Source organism: Eurosta solidaginis, chromosome 4, assembly GCF_040869045.1.
Source record: "Eurosta solidaginis isolate ZX-2024a chromosome 4, ASM4086904v1, whole genome shotgun sequence".
Classification (NCBI taxonomy): domain Eukaryota; kingdom Metazoa; phylum Arthropoda; class Insecta; order Diptera; family Tephritidae; genus Eurosta; species Eurosta solidaginis.
The window spans coordinates 123,920,764-123,938,940 of record NC_090322.1 but is presented as its reverse complement, the minus strand read 5'-3'; the positions used below and the strand labels follow the sequence as shown (position 1 = coordinate 123,938,940).

At 39.2% G+C, this 18,177-nt stretch overlaps 1 protein-coding gene and 1 long non-coding RNA gene across 4 annotated transcripts in view; one reads left to right on the top strand and one right to left on the bottom strand.

The window, feature by feature from the left end:
• Nucleotides 1–18,177, top strand: part of LOC137250263 (uncharacterized) — a 167,510-nt gene that overhangs the window by 12,323 nt on the left and 137,010 nt on the right. The window lies entirely within an intron of this gene.
• LOC137250260 (nose resistant to fluoxetine protein 6-like) overlaps nt 1–18,177 on the bottom strand; it is a 126,609-nt gene that overhangs the window by 6,148 nt on the left and 102,284 nt on the right. For all 3 annotated transcript variants that reach the window (XM_067782743.1, XM_067782741.1, XM_067782742.1), the window contains exons 3-4: nt 4,351–4,529; nt 7–726 (exon numbers count right to left, since the gene is read on the bottom strand). In XM_067782743.1, the coding sequence (XP_067638844.1) occupies nt 7–726; nt 4,351–4,529 (899 nt within the window). The remainder of the gene's footprint in view (nt 1–6; nt 727–4,350; nt 4,530–18,177) is intronic.

Below are 18,177 nucleotides of genomic sequence, written 5' to 3'. Positions count from 1 at the left end.
ACAAACCTCATAAAACGATAGGCGACCAAACCCAGGAAATGTGCTGTACCAGCTGTTAGTTCATTGGTTCCTTTTGTAAGCTTGTTCAACTTTCCTTTGGCGTTCGTGCGAAAATATAAATAAGAAACCAAACAACCACTAATGAAGAAGAATGTGTCGACGCTAAATGGTCCATTGGTGATTGCCTGAAAGAGAAAGTTTTTCTCTACTTCCTTTCGCAACTCCATGTTGTCTGAGTATTTGAATACAACAATGCAAGTATGTCCGAGTATGACCCATGCCATTGAAAAAGCGCGTAATCCGTGTATAGAAGGAATGGTATCGGCCCCAACATTTCGATCGCAGATGGCATTGAAATTTGTAATGGCCGAAAATGAGAGCAACAGCTCTGAGTAAACGCTTAGTTTTTCTGGCTCATGCAGATGTCCTTCAAGATGCTCGTCCGAAGAACTGTTATTATTAGTTGGCCCACTGGTAACTTCATGCGGTATATTCAACACTATATTTAGCTCATTAAGAGACTCTTTAATCGATTCTTTTTTGAGCGTTTCTTGTGCTATAGAATCGCTATAATCAGATGCGGCACAACCAATGCCCGAAGAAGTTTCGCTGTTATCCAGCATCTCTTTATCTTGACGTCGAAGTGCAGCTTTTAAACGTCGTTCCAAGTAAATTTCGTATAATGTGCCTGCAGCTATTAATATGAGGACCACTGTTGAAACGACACTAGTAAGATAAGATAAAAAATGAAACATAAGTTTTAAATTAGATCTGACTCAATCGCAAAATGCAAAACGGATATTTTAATGGAAGCAGTTACCACTCCATGGCGACCACCGTGGTGTGATGGTAGCGTGCTCCGCCTATCACACCGTATGCCCTGGGTTCAACTCCCGGGCAAAGCAACATCAAAATTTTAGAAATAAGATTTTTCAATTAGAAGAAATTTTTCTAAGCGGGGTCGCCCCTCGGCAGTGTCTGGCAAGCGCTCCGATTGTATTTCTGCCATGAAAAGCTCTCAGTGAAAACTCATCTGCCTTGCAGATGCCGTTCGGAGTCGGCATAAAACATGTAGGTCCCGTCCGGCCAATTTGTAGGGAAAAATCAAGAGGAGCACGACGCAAATTGGAAGAGAAGCTCGGCCTTAGATCTCTTCGGAGGTTATCGCGCCTTACATTTATTTTTTATTTAGTTACCACTCCTGGACACTGTCGGTTGAGATGATTTTTTAGCTAATTCGAGTCAAAGTAATGAGGTAAATACATATTTCATCCTTTCCGTGATGCCAACGGTAAGTAACCACCGAGATTTAGTGATGCGCTGCAGTAGGTTTAAGCAGATTTGAATCTAGTGCAGCAATAAAAAAGCCTAGCCGCATCCATTGCTATGTTATGTTCTCCTTATCGACGAAAATGCTCTACCTCAGAAGGAAGTAATGATAATATTATGGCTGGGACTTTGGTGCGAAACGCCCAAAAATGTAAAGCGCCAATTATTGAGAAAAAAGAATGAATTGCAGGAGCTATGAAGCAATTTGCAGGCAAACCTTCATTTAGCGAATTTAATGCTTTAAAAATGAACTTTCAAATATGAAATTCAAGATCGACTTCTATGTAGCCACGAAAGCATTTCCCGAAGATTGTGAGGGTATTTGGACAGTCCTTCGCTGGATATGAACCCGGTTGGATCCAATACTTCGAACCTTTGACCCGTTTGCCTCGGGAATGCTTTCATTGGTCGATCACACTTTGGGCCGATACGCCTTGCTTGTCATTTTTGCAGGCGATTGATACTGGGTGATGAAAGGTCTCATATATATCGGCCATAAATTTGCACGAAACTGCTCTTTAAAGTACCGGCCATCTGCTATTTTCATCGAAGCTTTAAACTAGAGATGCAACGGAAGTGAGATCCGGAGCCAGAATGGGGACTTATTAATTTCCTTTATCAGGAATCGGAAGTATAAATAGGGTATAAAAAACACATATCCAGCTTGAAAAAGATGATCAATAACAAAAAAAAAAAATAATAATAACAAATATTCATAAATGTGATATAGTTTATTGTGGGCCAGTCGATAACTTCTCACTCAGCGGGAAAACTTTGTGAAAAATAGTTAAAATATTTTGAATTTTGCTGAACCAAATGTAAGAAAACATTTTAACAGGCAACTATTGTAGCGTCTTCTTTCTGGTAAAAGTGTTACGCTTTTTGTACGCTGCGCAAGGGTTGTATATATTTTGTTCTATTCTAAAAAATATGCAAATCCTTTGCGGGGTATTTCTTTTTTGTGTGAACATTTTTACCTGCTCGCAACGCAAAAGCGTTACACCTTTACCCTGCATAAAATGACGATGTGGCAGTGTCAACCTGCCAAATCAGCTGATCGTGAGAATTTATTTTCGTAATTTCACAAATTTGTAGCGAGGAAAATTGAAATTAAGCCAATAGCTGCTAATTAATTTTTATTATTATTGACAACACGCTTGTGCGATCAGCTGATACATGGGGTAGCCATTTATGTTCTTTTCATGCACTATAAAAGTTGACACTTTTCAAGGGTAGGAGTAACTCTATTAAAGTTTTACCATTTAACAATTTTTGTTGTTATATCGGCCTACTGATTTGTAGAATCGCGGGTTCGAATAGAGCTCAAGGCCTAACAAAAATTAGAACGGAGAAAAAGTGTCAATAAATATGACACTATGGCATCATTGCCATGAAACAAGTCCAATTTTCACATCGATTCTGCAACAGATGTCGCAGCGCTGTGTAAATCAATTGGCAAGAAACAGGATAGACGTAGAAATAAAGGCCGTAACACAATGACATTTTAAATAAAGATGCGCTTAACACAAGCTTATGCATTCCAATAACATCGCTACAATCAACCAAGATGTTGCGTTTGTAAATATGAAAGAACTTCAGACTTGGCTATTGAAGTTTATTTCGCCTTGCCCATTCACATAAAAAATTTCGCAAAGCACTGGTATAAACATTATCCCTATAAAACAAAGATACTTGCTATCATATTTTGTGTCGTATTCATTTGTTATATTACAGTTTTTACCTCCGAAAAATGTTAGAAAATTTACCAACCAGTGGGAAAAATAATTTCACTTGCAGAGTGTGTCAACACCCTTAACCAAAACAAATGTCACATTCTCCTTCTTATGCTTTGCTTGTAACAAGCTTTGGGAGATGGCTACTTTTCAATATCAGATGGCGCCAGTGTCGCTCATTCTACCGTTCTCCATAAATATGCGTGCAATCTACTCATAATGCATAAGCTTGTGTTATACTCATCTATATGAAAAAGTGCTTATGTGTCGGGGCTTTAATAAAGACAAAGAAAAAACCGCTGTGATAGCTGGATGGTTATAGCAGCAGTGCCTAAACGTTGCCGATGAAGGAATTTAGCAGTTGCCCAAATGGATATATACAACTAGCTTTGGCAGTTGTCTAAATTTTTTATTTCATCTATTCTAATTTAAAATTTTTTTTCAATTAATGCAAAATGTGTAATAACAATAATAATGATAAAATAATTATTGTTAGGCCTTTAGCTCGGTTCGAAACCGCAGTTCTACCATTTATTTAGGCAACAATTTTCTCCAGAAAAGAAAACGCTATAAACAAACCAATCGCGTAAGATCTATCTATTCCGTTCCACTAAACCTTTCGACTGATCAACTTTCGTTATTCAGCCGGTTCTACACAATCGAAATGATGGATAAAAATTCACAGAAATATCGGTTGAATTGAACCGCAATTCGATTGATTTTATCAGTTTTTTCTTTCAATGCACCGATAAGCACACAAGTATATCTGCTAGCACGATGCATGACTAAAGGTCCATCTATCTATCATTCCCCAGGCTATTACGAGTTAAAGTAATGAACAAGGAAATTGACGCGTTTTTATACACTTGTGTTCGCTGAAAGCGCCCATTGTTTACTTGAGACCAACAGTTTTGCTTCTGTCAAAATATTTATACAAAATTGTCCTCCTGACAAAAAAACTCCCTTGATTTTACCACAATACTATCAATTTTACTGAATAACTGTTAATTCAAGAATAAAAATCATGATTTGTTGATTGTACTTGCTTATTTCTTTCGGTGTATATACAAAGTGGGTGCACATAAAAAAACCACAACTACTGACGAAAGAATAACTAGTCTGTATCACGCTTTTATAATAAAAATTTTTTTTTCTGTACCAAAATTCTACATAGAAACGGCCATGTTACCAAACAAAAAGAGCGGTACATCCTTTAGTATCGACTTGTTTATTAAATTCGTACGAGATCTTGCACTTCCTTATGATTAATATAGAAGGCGAAACTCACATTAACACCCAAAACGTTCGATCATCATATATGCTGAAGTTTTTGTTGCTAGGTGTGCGCACTTCCAACAATTTAACTGTCCGCGTGGACGATGAATGCTTCGCCAATTCGACCAAAGTGTTAACTTCATTTGTAGAACAGCTGGAAGGTAAACAAACTCCAACGTAGATAGTTCTAATCTAAAATATAAATAAAAATGTAATAATAATGACACAACATAACAAAATTTATAAGATGCGAGTTACTTGCAGTGTGCCTATAATAAATGATTATACTTATATTATAACTTAGGAGAGAAAGAGAGGGGGGGAGGGAAAGCGGAGGGAAGAATAGAGTAGGAGTAGAAACCTATTGAAATCATCAGCGATATAGAACGACAGAGGAGGAGAGAGAGCTATGAAGATAGAGTTGGGGGAAAAAAGAGTAAAGAAGTGTGGGCGAATAAAATTGTCCAATAAAGGTTTGTGTACTGCATTCTTCATTCAATTATTCATGGACTGTTCTTTCAAAATTATTATCTTTTTATAAAAATGCTCAGAACGATTTATATATGCTAAGTAAAGAGATACATATGCATACCGCAGACCTAGATCAGAAATCGATCAACTCAGAAAATCGCAAAGTTCATAAACGCGAAAAACTTACCGCCATCTGCGCCTATGGCCAATTTTGTACAAGGTCTTCGAAGGTTATTGTATACTAGCTTTACCTGGCGTACGTTGTAACGCCCGAGATCGAATGAATGTTGCGTTATTTTTATACTCAGTTGAGCAGAGCTCACAGAGTATATTAACTTTGATTGGATAACGGTTGGTTGTACGGGTATAAAAGAATCAAGATAGATATAGACTTCCATATATAAAAATCATCAGTACCGAAAAAAAATTTGATTAAGCCATGTCCGTCCATCCGTCCGTCCATTAACACGATAACTTGAGTAAATTTTGAGGTATCTTCATGAAATTTGGTATGTAGGTTCCTGGGTACTCATCTCAGATCGCTATTTAAAATGAACGATATCGGACTATAACCACGCCCACTTTTTCGATATCGAAAATTTCGAAAAATCGAAAAATCGAAAAGTGCGATAATTCATTACCAAAGACGGATAAAGCGATGAAACTTGGTAGGTGGGTTGAACTTATGACGCAGAAAAGAAAATAAATAAAATTTAGGACAATGGGCGTGGCACCGCCCACTTTTACAAGAAGGTAATTTAGAAGTTTTGCAAGCTGTAATTTGGCAGTCGTTGAAGATATCATGATGAAATTTGGCAGGAACGTTACTCCTATTACTGTATGTATTCCTAATAAAAATTAGCAAAATCGGAGAACGACCACGCCCATTTTAAAAAATTTTTTTTTAAAGTCATATTAAAAAAAAAAGTTAATATCTTTACAGTATATAAGTAAATTTTGTCAACATTCAACTCCAGTAATGAAATGGTGCCACAAAATACAAAAATAAAATAAAATTTCAAAATGGGCGTGGCTATAGATTCTAGGACGATAACTGTTTTCTGTGAAAAGGGCGAAATTGGTTGGAGCCACGCCCAGTTTTTATACACAGTCGACTGTCTGTCCTTCCGCTCGGCCGTTAACACGATAACTTGAGAAAAAATCGATGTATCTTTACTAAACTCAGTACGTAATTATCTGAACTCACTTTGTATTGGTATAAAAAATGGCCGAAGTCCGACCATGACCACGCCCACTTTTTCGATATCGAAAATTACGAAAAATGAAAAAAATGCCATAATTCTATACCAAATACGAAAAGGGGATGAAACATGGTAATTGGATTGGTTTATTGACGCAAAATATAACTTTACAAAAAAACCTTTTAAAATGGGTGTGACACCTACCATACTAAGTAGAAGGAAATGAAAAAGTTCTGCAGGGCGAAATCAAAAGGTCTTGGAATCTTGGCAGAAACAATATCGTGGTATTACATATATAAATAAATTAGCGGTACCCGACAGATGTTGGTCTGGGTCACCCTGGTCCATATTTTGGTCGAAATCTCGAAAACGCCTCCACATATACAACTACCACCACTCCCTTTTAAAACCCTCTTTTACACCTTTCATTTGATACCCATATCGTACAAACACATTATAGAGTCACCCCTGGTCCACCTTTATGGCGATATCCCTAAATGGGGTCCACCTATAGAACTATGGCCCACTCCCTCTTTAATACCTTCCATTTGATACACATGTCATACAAACACATTTCAGGGTTACCCTAGGTTCATTTTCCTACATGGTGATTTTCCCTTATTTTGTCTCCATAGCTCTCAACTGAGTATGTAATGTTTGGTTACACCAGAACTTAGCCTTCCTTACTTGTTTCTGTTTTGTTTGTTGATAATTTAGTTTATTGTTCTGTAAATTGAATTGAATTTTGTACGCATATTTAATGAAATTTTCGTTTAAAACATAGCTGGCCGTGGGAAAAGCACATATTCCTCTGCAACAGTAAGCGATTGTCCTTGTGCTTTGTTGATTGTAATTGCAAAATCAAGGCACACAGGAAACTCTAATCGCTTAAAATGAATGGCAAATCTGTAGGAGTCATTGGGATCCGTGGTATGAGCACATCTTCACCTTTGCTTTTACCGCTGATGATTGTTGCTTCGGAATTAATTTCTAAACGCAAAGTCTGGTTCCATTGCACAATTTTGGTGGGTCTAAATTCCGAAGAAGCATGATTGGTGAGCCAATTTTCAAAGTTAATATATGCGCAGGCATTCCAGATGGTTCTAAACAGTTTAGAAATTCAATTGGATAATTCACAATTTGATATTCATCTGCAACTGTGTCGATCTATTTATATTTCGTCACTTCAACTGGAATTTTTTTTTGAATGCGATCATTGATTTTGTTAACATGTTCATTTTTGGGAGCAAAGAATGCTCGTTTGCATAGCCAAAAAAAATTTTAATTAAAAATTCTTAATTCTGAAATATGAAAAACCTTCGTCTTGATCGAAGGAACATATAGCCAAAATTTGATGATTGAAGTGTGGGAAATACGTTTCCGTAGGGAACACACACACAGAATTAGATTTTTATAAAAGATGTAGATGGACTGAGCTAATAAAATATCTTAACGGCGGCAGATTAGTAAACGTCCAAAAAGAATAACAGCCAAACTCATCAATGTAGTCATACTTTAGGTGTTAAAATCCCATTTGTAGGGAAGGTTCCACGTCCCTTTGCACCAATTCAGCAATTTACTGGAGGTGTTAGGACTTAACGTCATATAGCTCCTTACCAATTTTCATTAACTTACCATTACTACATCCAGAGATATGCAGTATGATATATTCAATTTGTATGGGAGGTGCCACGCCCCCTTTTAGAGTGTTAGGAATTGACCTCATATAACTCCTTACTGAAGTTCAATGTTCTGGCATGTATACCTTCATAGTTATGCAGTACCAAAGATTCTATTTGTATGGGAGGTGCCACGTCCCTTTTATATATCGAAATTATTTTTAGCCTAAAACCTTCGTGGTGATCGAAGGATCTAGCCAAAATTTGGTGATGATTGAAGTGTGGGAAATACGTTTCCATAACGAACACACACATAGCATTTGATTTTTATATATGTGACCCGGTCTATGAAAAGGTGGCTTATGACTCAAAAACAATTTTCCCACTTTTTTTCTGGTTTCGATAGTTTTTGAGACGCTCTTTCACGTGGTGAAAACTAGAAAGTCCTAACTTGCTTAGAAGTGTACTAAAAATGTAGAGAAAGAAGAGCACAAATAAAAGACAATGAAGCCTTTGGTTCCTTCGATGCCACTTTGGTGGCTGGTGAAGCATCCTTAGATTTTTTTGATAGCATTTTTTTCGATGGCAATGGAGCCAAAATATCGGTCAGAAACTGGTTTGTGCTTTGCCTTTTGTCCATGACTGTTCATAATGCAAAAGAAAGACTACGAAGAAAGTGAAGAAATGCATTGTTTATCTTTAACAGCTGTTTCTCGCAATTTCTTTTTTGAGTCATACATATATCGATAGAACATACTAAGTGGAGTATACAATTCAGTAGAAATATTAGACTATTGATTTATCTTCCTATTGATCTAGGTGTACATTATGCTTATACAATGTTAAATCTAGTAACATAAGGGTATTAAATGCAAATTGTACAATTACTGTAGAACACTGCCACTCCAGTGCAGGGCGGGCAAACTTCCGAATCACCAAGAGCATTGCATACATCCAGAGTACTCTACGCTGGCAATAGGAGGCCTTCCCACGTATACAAAAAGTAGCCGAGGCTCATACTGTAACGCATCACTCAACCAAATGAGTGTATCGCAGGTCAGGTGTTGCCTTCGCACTTTAAATACTGTAACGAATTTAGGGAAATTCCGCTTATTCCAAATCTTCTGCTAACGTTCGAATCACTAAACTGTTGAATAAACAACTCCAATATTGAATAATGCAGAAATGGTCTTTATTAGACTACTTTAAAGTACTTCACAATAACACTTATACTTCGCAACTGATAGCTTGCTTAAATCAAACTGATTGCCATGCCTCAGCTGGCGCTGCTTTTATACTATTCGGTTTCCTCGTTTGCACATTTCTAGGCGTTTCTATAATTTACTATTGGTTTACCAGCTATAAACTGACCAGCTATAACTCAGATGCACGTTATAGCTTGTCATATGCGCGTGTATATGTGAGTGATGCTTCCACATATGATTGCCTACTTTTGGGAGTATCTCAGATATATGCATGTGTTTGTGCTCTCCGCTGCTTGTATGTACATATGTATATGTAGACATAATGATTGACTTGTTGATGTGCATACAAGTCACTGCTTAGTATTGGCTTAGAGATGATAGTATCCTTTCGCGTTGCTAATATTCGTCACAATACGTTAACAGCGTCATTTACAACTGGTAAAATCATTGCATTGGTGTCATTCTTCTGCTACCCATCTCTCATTGCACTTGGGCAGTCAATAGATGCATATAAATAACTTTAGTTAGAATATATTGTAAAGAATTTACTTGCAATTCCTCTTATTTCAAATTCTCTGCTAACGTTCGTATCGCTAAATTGTTGAATAAATAACTTCAATGTTTAATAATGCAAAATGGTCTTTATTAGACTACTTTCAAAATAACACTTCTATTGCTCGACAGATAGCGTGCTTAATCAAAACTGACTCTCGCGCCTCTACTCTTGCTGCTTTTATACTGTGTGATTTCCTCGTTGCATCTTCCAGGCGCTTCCAGATATTACTTAGTTACTGGTATATAATTATAACTACAGATGCACGTGTGTAGCTCTCATATGCGCGTGTATTTGTGAGCGACACTTCCCCAATTACAATTGCATACTTTTGGGAGCATCTCAGATAAGATATCTGCATGTGTTTGTGCGTTGCTTCTCCGCTGCGTGTACGTACATATGTGTAGAGGTAATGATTGATTCGTTTATGTAGATACATAATGATTGATTTATGGATGTGCATACAAGTCACTCTTAGCATCGGCTTAGAGATGATAGTACCCCTTAGTGTTGCTAATATTCGTAACACTGCCCTCCACCTAAGTCTGATCGTCCCGATAAGACAAATCTCTCGATCTAAACGCTGTCAGCCTTTCCAAATGAACCACTTTCATTTTGGTTCGCGGTTTGCCAATGGTTTGTATGCGGTACACTACATCGTTGTTCCGTTTTATAACTTTGTATGGGCCTTCCCAATTACACTGCAATTTCGGGGACAAACCTTTTCTTCGTTGTGGGTTTTATAACAGCACCAAATCTCCTTCTTGAAAACCTTCCAAATTAATTGCTTTATCATATCTGGCTCTCATGTTGTCACTCATAATCTTTGCTCGTTGCCTTACAAGACCGTGTATCTCTCTCAGCTCTTCTTCCAAGACACCAGTGAATTTCTTGACATTTCTCTCCGCATCGGCATCTATCCCAAACTTCAAATCAGCTGGCAGTCGAAGGTCATTGCTAAAAATTACTTTTGCAGGGGTTTGGCCCGTTGTCTCATGCACTGCTGATCGGTAAGCCATTAAGAATAATGGTACGCGGGTATCCCACTCCTTATGGTACTTGTCTACTACTTTCCTTAAATGCTCCTCCAAGGTTCTATTGAAACGTTCCACCATACCATCGGACTGAGGATGCAATGCAGTTGTCCGTGTTTTTCGAATGCCCAATGATTTACACATTTCCTGGAACACAGCTGATTCGAAATTCCTGCCTTGGTCAGAATGTAACTCCATTGGTACCCCATACCTTGCAACCCAATTGTATATGAACACTTCTGCTACTGTTTCCGCTTCTTGATTTGGGATTGGGTATACCTCTGGCCATTTGCTGAAATAATCCATAACCACCAGTACATATTTGTTTCCGCAGTTGCTAGTAGGAAATGGACCTGCGACATCCATAGCGATCCTTTCAAATGGCGCACCTGAGTTATATTGCTTCATGACATCGGGTTTTGGGCCCTTTCGCTCTGCTGCAAACCTCGCAGGTCGAAATCCACTCATTTACCGACTGACGGCAACCAACCCAATAGAATCTCGGTTTAATCTTCTCGAGCGTCTTTGTGATTCCAAGATGACCTTCGCTTGGACCATTATGCAGCTCGCTGAGCACGTCATGAATCCTCTTTCTGGGAACAACTATCAGTTTCTTCTTGCATTGACCATCCTCACTCTCCCATACTCGATGCAAGCAACCAGATATCAATTCTAAACTGTTCCACTGTGCCCAATATGACTTCGCAATGGGACTCTCTGCTGACATCTCTTCTCTGTTTGGTCTTTCGTTTCGTTCGAGCCCTTGCATAACATGTGACAGATCTGTATCTTCTAGCTGACACTTTCTTAGTTGTTCCTTGTCCCATTCATCCGTACACGTTATAGCCATTAGCCGGACATCTATAGTGTCTTCTTTAGCCTCGGCCTTTGAACAGTGCTTGCATTCCAAACTAAATGGTCTTCGTGACATTACATCGGCATTCCCATGGGTACTACCTTTCTGATGCTCAATGGAAAAGTCACAGCTTTTTAGCCGCTCGATCCACCGTGCCAATTGTCCTTCTGGATTACGGAACTGCAGAAGCCATTTCAACGCTGCGTGATCTGTCCTGACACGGAATCGCTGGCCGTAGTGGTATTTGTGAAAATGTTTAATGCTCTCTACCAATGCCAACAGCTCACTCCGTGTAACGTAATAGTTCCTCTCTGGTTTTCCAATCGAACGGCTGTAATATGCAACTACCTTCTCCTGTCCATCGACCAGTTGTGATAAAACGCCTCCCATAGCATATCCACTCGCATCTGTATCTAGAATAAATGTAGCTCCTGGAATCGGATATGCTAACATTGGGTCAGTGCACAAACGCTCCTTCAATATTTGGAAAGCCACCTCTTGCTCCTTCTTCTATTGAAAAGCTTTATTTTTTCTTGTAAGCTCATGGAGGCTATGGGCTACGCTGGAAAAGTTTGGTACAAATCGGCAGTAATATGTGCACAGACCAAGGAAACTTCTCAATTCATGAAGATTCTGTGGTCTTGGCCAATCCTTCACTGCTTCTATCTTTTCATTCGCGGTGCAGATGCCCTCCGTCGTTACTTTATGACCCAAGTAACTAACTTGCTTCTTGAATAGCACCAGCTATTCTTTGGAGAACCTCCTTCAAGTTCTTCAGATGTTCTTCGAAGTTCTTTCCCAATACGATGATGTCGTCTAGGTACATTAAGCATGTTTTCCAATGTAGACTTTTCAGTACCTGGTCCATGAGTCTATCAAAAGTAGCTGGTGCATTACAAAGTCCAAAAGGCATCATTGTAAATTGCCAAAGACCATCACCGACATTGAGGGCTGTTTTCTCTTTATCTTCCTCCTTCACCTCAACTTGCCAGTAGCCGCTTTTCAAGTCCAGTGTGGAAAACCATTTCGTACCAGATAGCGAGTCCAGAGTGTCGTCAATTCTTGGCAATGGGTAGCTATCCTTTTTCGTTACGTCATTCAACTTCCGGTAGTCCACACAAAACCTCATTTTTCCATCCTTCTTCTTAATTCTTAACAAGTACTACCGGTGAGCTCCATGGACTAGCTGATGGTTCGATGACGCCACTGTTGCTCATTTCTTGTACGATTTGATTCACAACTTCCCGTTTCGCCAGTGGAATACTACGAGGAGCTTGACGTATCGGCCTCGCATTTCCAGTGTCAATTTGATGTTTCACAACATTGGTGCGGCCTGGTTTGGAACCATCCTGGTCAAATATGTTCGCGTACTTTAGGAGCAGTTGTTTTGCCTTACTCTGATAGGCTTCCTCTAGCCCCTACGTCCATGCCGTGATGTCATTTGAAAGATCAGTATTACTAGATGAACGTGTTCCTGGAGCTGTTCACAGTTAATAACTACTTCAGCCTCTTGGGATCTTCCCAAAATGGCTCCTTTGGTCAGTTTGAGTGGTGACTTGAACTCATTGAGTACTCTTACCGGAATACGTCCATCTTGTTTTGTCATAGCCAGGGTTTTTCCTACAAGTATATTCAGTGCTGATGTGTTTGCTGCTTCTACAACCCACAATTTGTTTGTCCCACAAATTGTTTGTCCCACAATCTCCATCAACCTTTGCCCAGATGACTGCTTCGGATTTTGGTGGTATTTGCTGACTCTCTTCGACTAGCACTCGTTTACTGCTGTAGCCTCTCTCGTAGCCGAAATTAAGTGGCACATCCATGTTCTTATATCGCATCGTCTTGCTTTGCATATCGATCTTGATGCCTTGCTCGATTAAGAAGTCCACTCCAATTATGATTTCATCAACAATCTCTGCCACTATAAAATTGTGTAGTACCGTGATGTTTCCAATTGCTACTTCACATGCTACTTCTCCAATTACCTGGGTGTCCTCTCCCGTGGCTGTACGTAATCTTGCTTCAAGCAATGGTCTTATCTTCTTGTTGACTAAATCTGATCGAATGATGGAATGGGATGCACCCGTATCTACAGTCAGTAAACGTTCCTTTCAATCTACATGCCATCCGACAGTAAGATTGCTTGACCTTCTTCCAATTAGCGAGATAGAGATTATAGGGCATTCAATTGAGGGAGCCAGCTGTCGCCCCTTGCGGCTGACTCTCTTTAATTTAACGATTGAGTGGACTTGGAGATTTGCTCACCTCTTCAACTCTGCGTTTACGACCACCCACATTGTTGGAACTGTTAGGGTTGGTGTTGCAATAACGCGCAATGTGCCTTGGTTTTCCACACTTAAAACATTTGACTGCATCATTATTCTTCTGCTGCGTACCCTTCAATGCTTCCAAAATTGTGTCTACCCACTCTGGTCTTTCTACTTCCACACGATGAGCCTTATATGCTGGTTTACTCAATAGAAGCAAACTCTTGCAAAGTCTCATTAGTTTTTTGGTAAAGGTTTTGCAATTCTATTTGATATATCTGTTTCCTGTGTTCGCTTCCGTATCGCCGTTCTACAGCAGCCATCAATGCGTCATAACTGTTCCGTTCGTAATGTGGAATAGTCTGTAAGACTTCGGCAGCTGGTCCTTTCAATGCTACGAAGAGTGCAGCAACTTCATCTTCAATACTCCAGATGTTCACTGTTGCGGTCTTCTCAAATTGTAGCTTAAAGACCTTGAAAGGAACAGCACCGTCAAATGATGGTGTTTTTACCTTTGGATTACTAGTGGAAACTGCTGGGCGATTTAGTTGCAACTCCTGTATACGACCTCTCAAAGCATCCACCTCGGCTTCGATTTTTTTCTCAAACTGCGTTATTTTCTCGTCCATAAGCGCTTCGAGTTTTGATGATATACGCGCCTCCTGCGCTTCGAGTTGAACTGTTATGCGTGCATCTTATTCTTTCAGTTGTGTTTCCATCTTTGATATGATCTGTGTCGACATTTTTGAAATACGCGTTTATTGTGCTTCAATATTCTATGTTATTTCTGACGACATTTCTGCAATACATGTCTTCTATTCTTCCATCTTGGATGTTATACGGTTCTCCTGCGGTTCCATATATGTCTTCTGTTCTGCCAGTTGAGATGACACTGTCGATGTTTGAGCAGATATTGCAGCTAAAATCATGTTCAAGTCTGTGCTCGTAACTGTCTGCGCTGTTTCATTCTTCTCTTCAATTTTTGTTGTCTCCTCGCCATCAAGAGGAAAGACATACTCTTCCACGTTAATTTCTTCTGCTTCCATTGCCTCTCGTGATCGTGCTTGAAGTTCGATTTTAAGGCCGCTTGTATTTAATCCACGGCTTTCCAACTCCTTCTTCAGCTGCTGGATCTTCAATTCACTCAACTTTGCCATGTACAAGTTGTATTCGAAGTCTTCGGCATTTATTTAACAATTCCTCTTCTGACACCAATTGTAACGAATTTACTTGCAATTTCTCTTATTTAAAATTCTCTGCTAACGTTCGTATCGCTATATTGTTGAATAAATAACTCCAATATTTCATAATGCAAAATGGTCTTTATTACACTACTTTCAAAATAACACTTCTATTGCTCGACAGATAGCGTGCTTAATCAAAACTGACTCTCGCGCCTCTACTGTTGCTGCTTTTATACTGTGTGATTTCTTCGTTGCATCTTCTAGGCCTTCCAGAATTTACTTAGTTACTGGTATATAATTATAACTACAGATGCACGTGTGTAGCTCTCATATGCGCGTGTATTTGTGAGCGACACTTCCGCAATTACAATTGCATACTTTTGGGAGCATCTCAGATAAGATATCTGCATGTGTTTGTGCGTTGCTTCTCCGCTGCGTGCATATGTGTAGACATAATGATTGATTCCTTTATGTAGATACTTAATGATTGATTTACGGATGTGCATACAAGTCACTTTTAGCATCGGCTTAGAGATTATACTACCCCTTAGTGTTGCTAGTATTCGTAACAATATATTAATTACTATATATATAGGTATAAGCTAGGCTTAGTATAAGCTGTAAGAAATAAATAAATAAATAAATAAATAAATAAATAAATAAATAACAGCATACGTTTAAATTAAACGAAAGGCAATATTTTTACCAACAAATGGATAAGGCCAGCAAAAATCTGGAGAAATAATTTCAAACACTAACGGGATACCGTTGCTCGTTCTTCTTTGAGAATACCCCTCAAATGCTTTGTCAGAGTAAATTCAGTAATGCATCACGAACTTATTTACTTACTTAGTTGGTGTTTAACAGTTTAAAGGGTTTTGGCCTTCCATTAAGTGCTAGTCGCATTTTTGCTGGGATGAAATTTAAATGGTTTTCAATTTGGTCCTACCAGCGCAATGAGGGCCAGCCTCTTCTTCTGCCTCCGTAGGCGGATTCCGATAAGAATACCTTCTTTGTGGGTCATCGTCTTTCAATCGCATAACATGGCCTAGCCAGCGTATCCACTGTGTTTTATTTCGTTGGAACTTGTTGATGTCTGCATAAAGCTCGTATACGTAATCATTAAATATCCTTCGGTACTGTTGTTGTTGTTGTAGCAGTGCTTCGCCCGACCTAACAGCCGCGACCGATCACAGATTGTCATCAATATCCTCTAACGGGAGTCCAAGGAAACTTGCTGTTTCAACAGGGGTGGACCATAAGGAAAGGGGTGTTAGAGGCGTTGGTTCCACATTACAATTAAAGAGATGGTTGGTGTCATGTGGGGACACATTGCAAGCGGGGCATACATTTTGTATGTCGGGGTTGATTCTGGATAGGTAAGAGTTTAACCTGTTACAGTATCCAGAACGAAGTTGAGCCAGAGTGATACGCGTTTCCCTGGGGAGAATGCGTTCCTCTTCCGCGAGTTTTGGATACTTTTCTTTGAGTACTGGATTCACCGGGCAATTCCCGGCATAAAGGTCCGACGCCTGTTTGTGGAGTTCACCAAGGACCTGCTTGTGTTTTTTCGCTTCATACGGCTGGGTTCTCAGGTGCCGTATTTCCTCAAAATGCTTACGGAGATGACTCCTTAAGCCCCTAGGCGGTGCTGGTTCATCAATCAGATGTCTGTTGGGATGCCCAGGTTTCTGGGTATTTAACAGGAACTGTTTGGTCAGCATCTCGTTTCTCTCCCTGATGGGGAGTATTCTCGCCTCATTATGCAGATGGTGTTGTGGGGACATAAGAAGACAGCCCGTGGCAATTCTGAGAGCAGTATTTTGGCAGGCCTGTAGCTTCTTCCAGTGGGTAATTTTTAGGCTTGGCGACCATATGGGTGACGCGTAGCACGTAATCGGCTGGCTTATTGCTTTGTATGTAGTCATGAGCGTTTCTTTACCTTTTCGGTAGCGTAGAGCCATCGACGTGGATGTTAAAAATGGTCGACATTTGGGACGTCCATGTTGTAAATAAGGTCGCGGAAGATTTAGTCGGTGATAATGCTCGGTACTCGACGTCGTCAATGCGGACAGCTCCGTAAATTTTTCAAAGCGTCCATGGTTCTGCGCCATATAGCAGGACGATGAATGTCCAAGATTTTCGTTTGTCTAGTGGGGATCTTACTTTTAATTCACTTCTTACTTAGTCCGATGTAGCAGTTATTGACAAGAGTGATTGTTTACCGGGTTTTTTGTAAACAAACTTTTTAAGCGCATCACATCCAATTAGTGTCCAATAATTCCAAGAAAAGTTATTTTATTAAAAATCGTATAACGTAACATGACGCAACCCTCTGACAAAACACTTTTGTGCATTTTAGGCCTTAAGGTTCACGAAGATTAAAAGTATCTCAGTTGATTTTTGAAAAGTGTAGTGGAAATAGAGAAAATACAAAGTGAAAAAGAAGTTTCTAAACACTAAAGTTCTATTGGCTGCCATAGCCATAGCCATAGTATCGGTTCGTGTACCCATTTGGGGTACCCAGTAGAAATTGAGCTCAATATGATAAAAGTTCATTACAGGTACCTTAAACGCCGTGAAAATTTTCGTAGTGAAAACTCATCGGCCTAGCATCTGCCGTTCGGAGTCGGCAGAATTTGTTGGCCCCGTCCCAATAGAAAGAAAAGCTCCGCCTAGATCTGCTCGGAGGTAAATCGCGTCAAGTATTCATTCATTCAATTCCAAAAAGTTATGAAAAGCTGTTAACGCTATCAAGTCTTAACACATTTTAAAATTTACGTCACTAAACAGTTTTAGTTCAAGTGAATTTTTTCGCTCTACTGTATTTGTAGGTAGCAGCTTTTACCGCGTCGCAGTAGATGCTCTGAATGTCTTCTTAAATTAATTTTCTTAAATTAACACCTCATCGCTATAAAATATTATCTGTATAGGTAAAATTGTTTCGTGTGTTTCAAGCTTGGAGCTACTCCTATTTACTGAAAAAGTTCAAAATAATGAAATTTAGCAGTTTATAAATAGGTAGAGAAATCATAAATAACTAACTTAACATGGTCCCAACTTTTACTGTTTATATACAGACACCAAAGTTATATAATTTTGAAACAACCTAATTGTAGAATTTCCTTTGCAAATCGCATTGAGTTTAGTTTAGTTTGAACCGGCCGATGAATAAAGGCATCACAAAGATTGAATGTGTTCATAGTGTTATCAGAATTTATTTGACGACCAAACCAAACAACCCCAATTAGGTACCAGGACTTATGTTATGGCAAACCTCTGTCATCTTGACAAATGCTAAAATTTTTCTAGGAGCTAGCTTAATTGCTGCCTCGAGTTCTGACAACTAAGGCGCTGCTACTAGACTCTCCCAAACAGATTGGGATGTTTACCGTCGATTCACCGAGAGTTGCACCCTCTTTTGCCAACTTGTCGACCTTTTCATTATC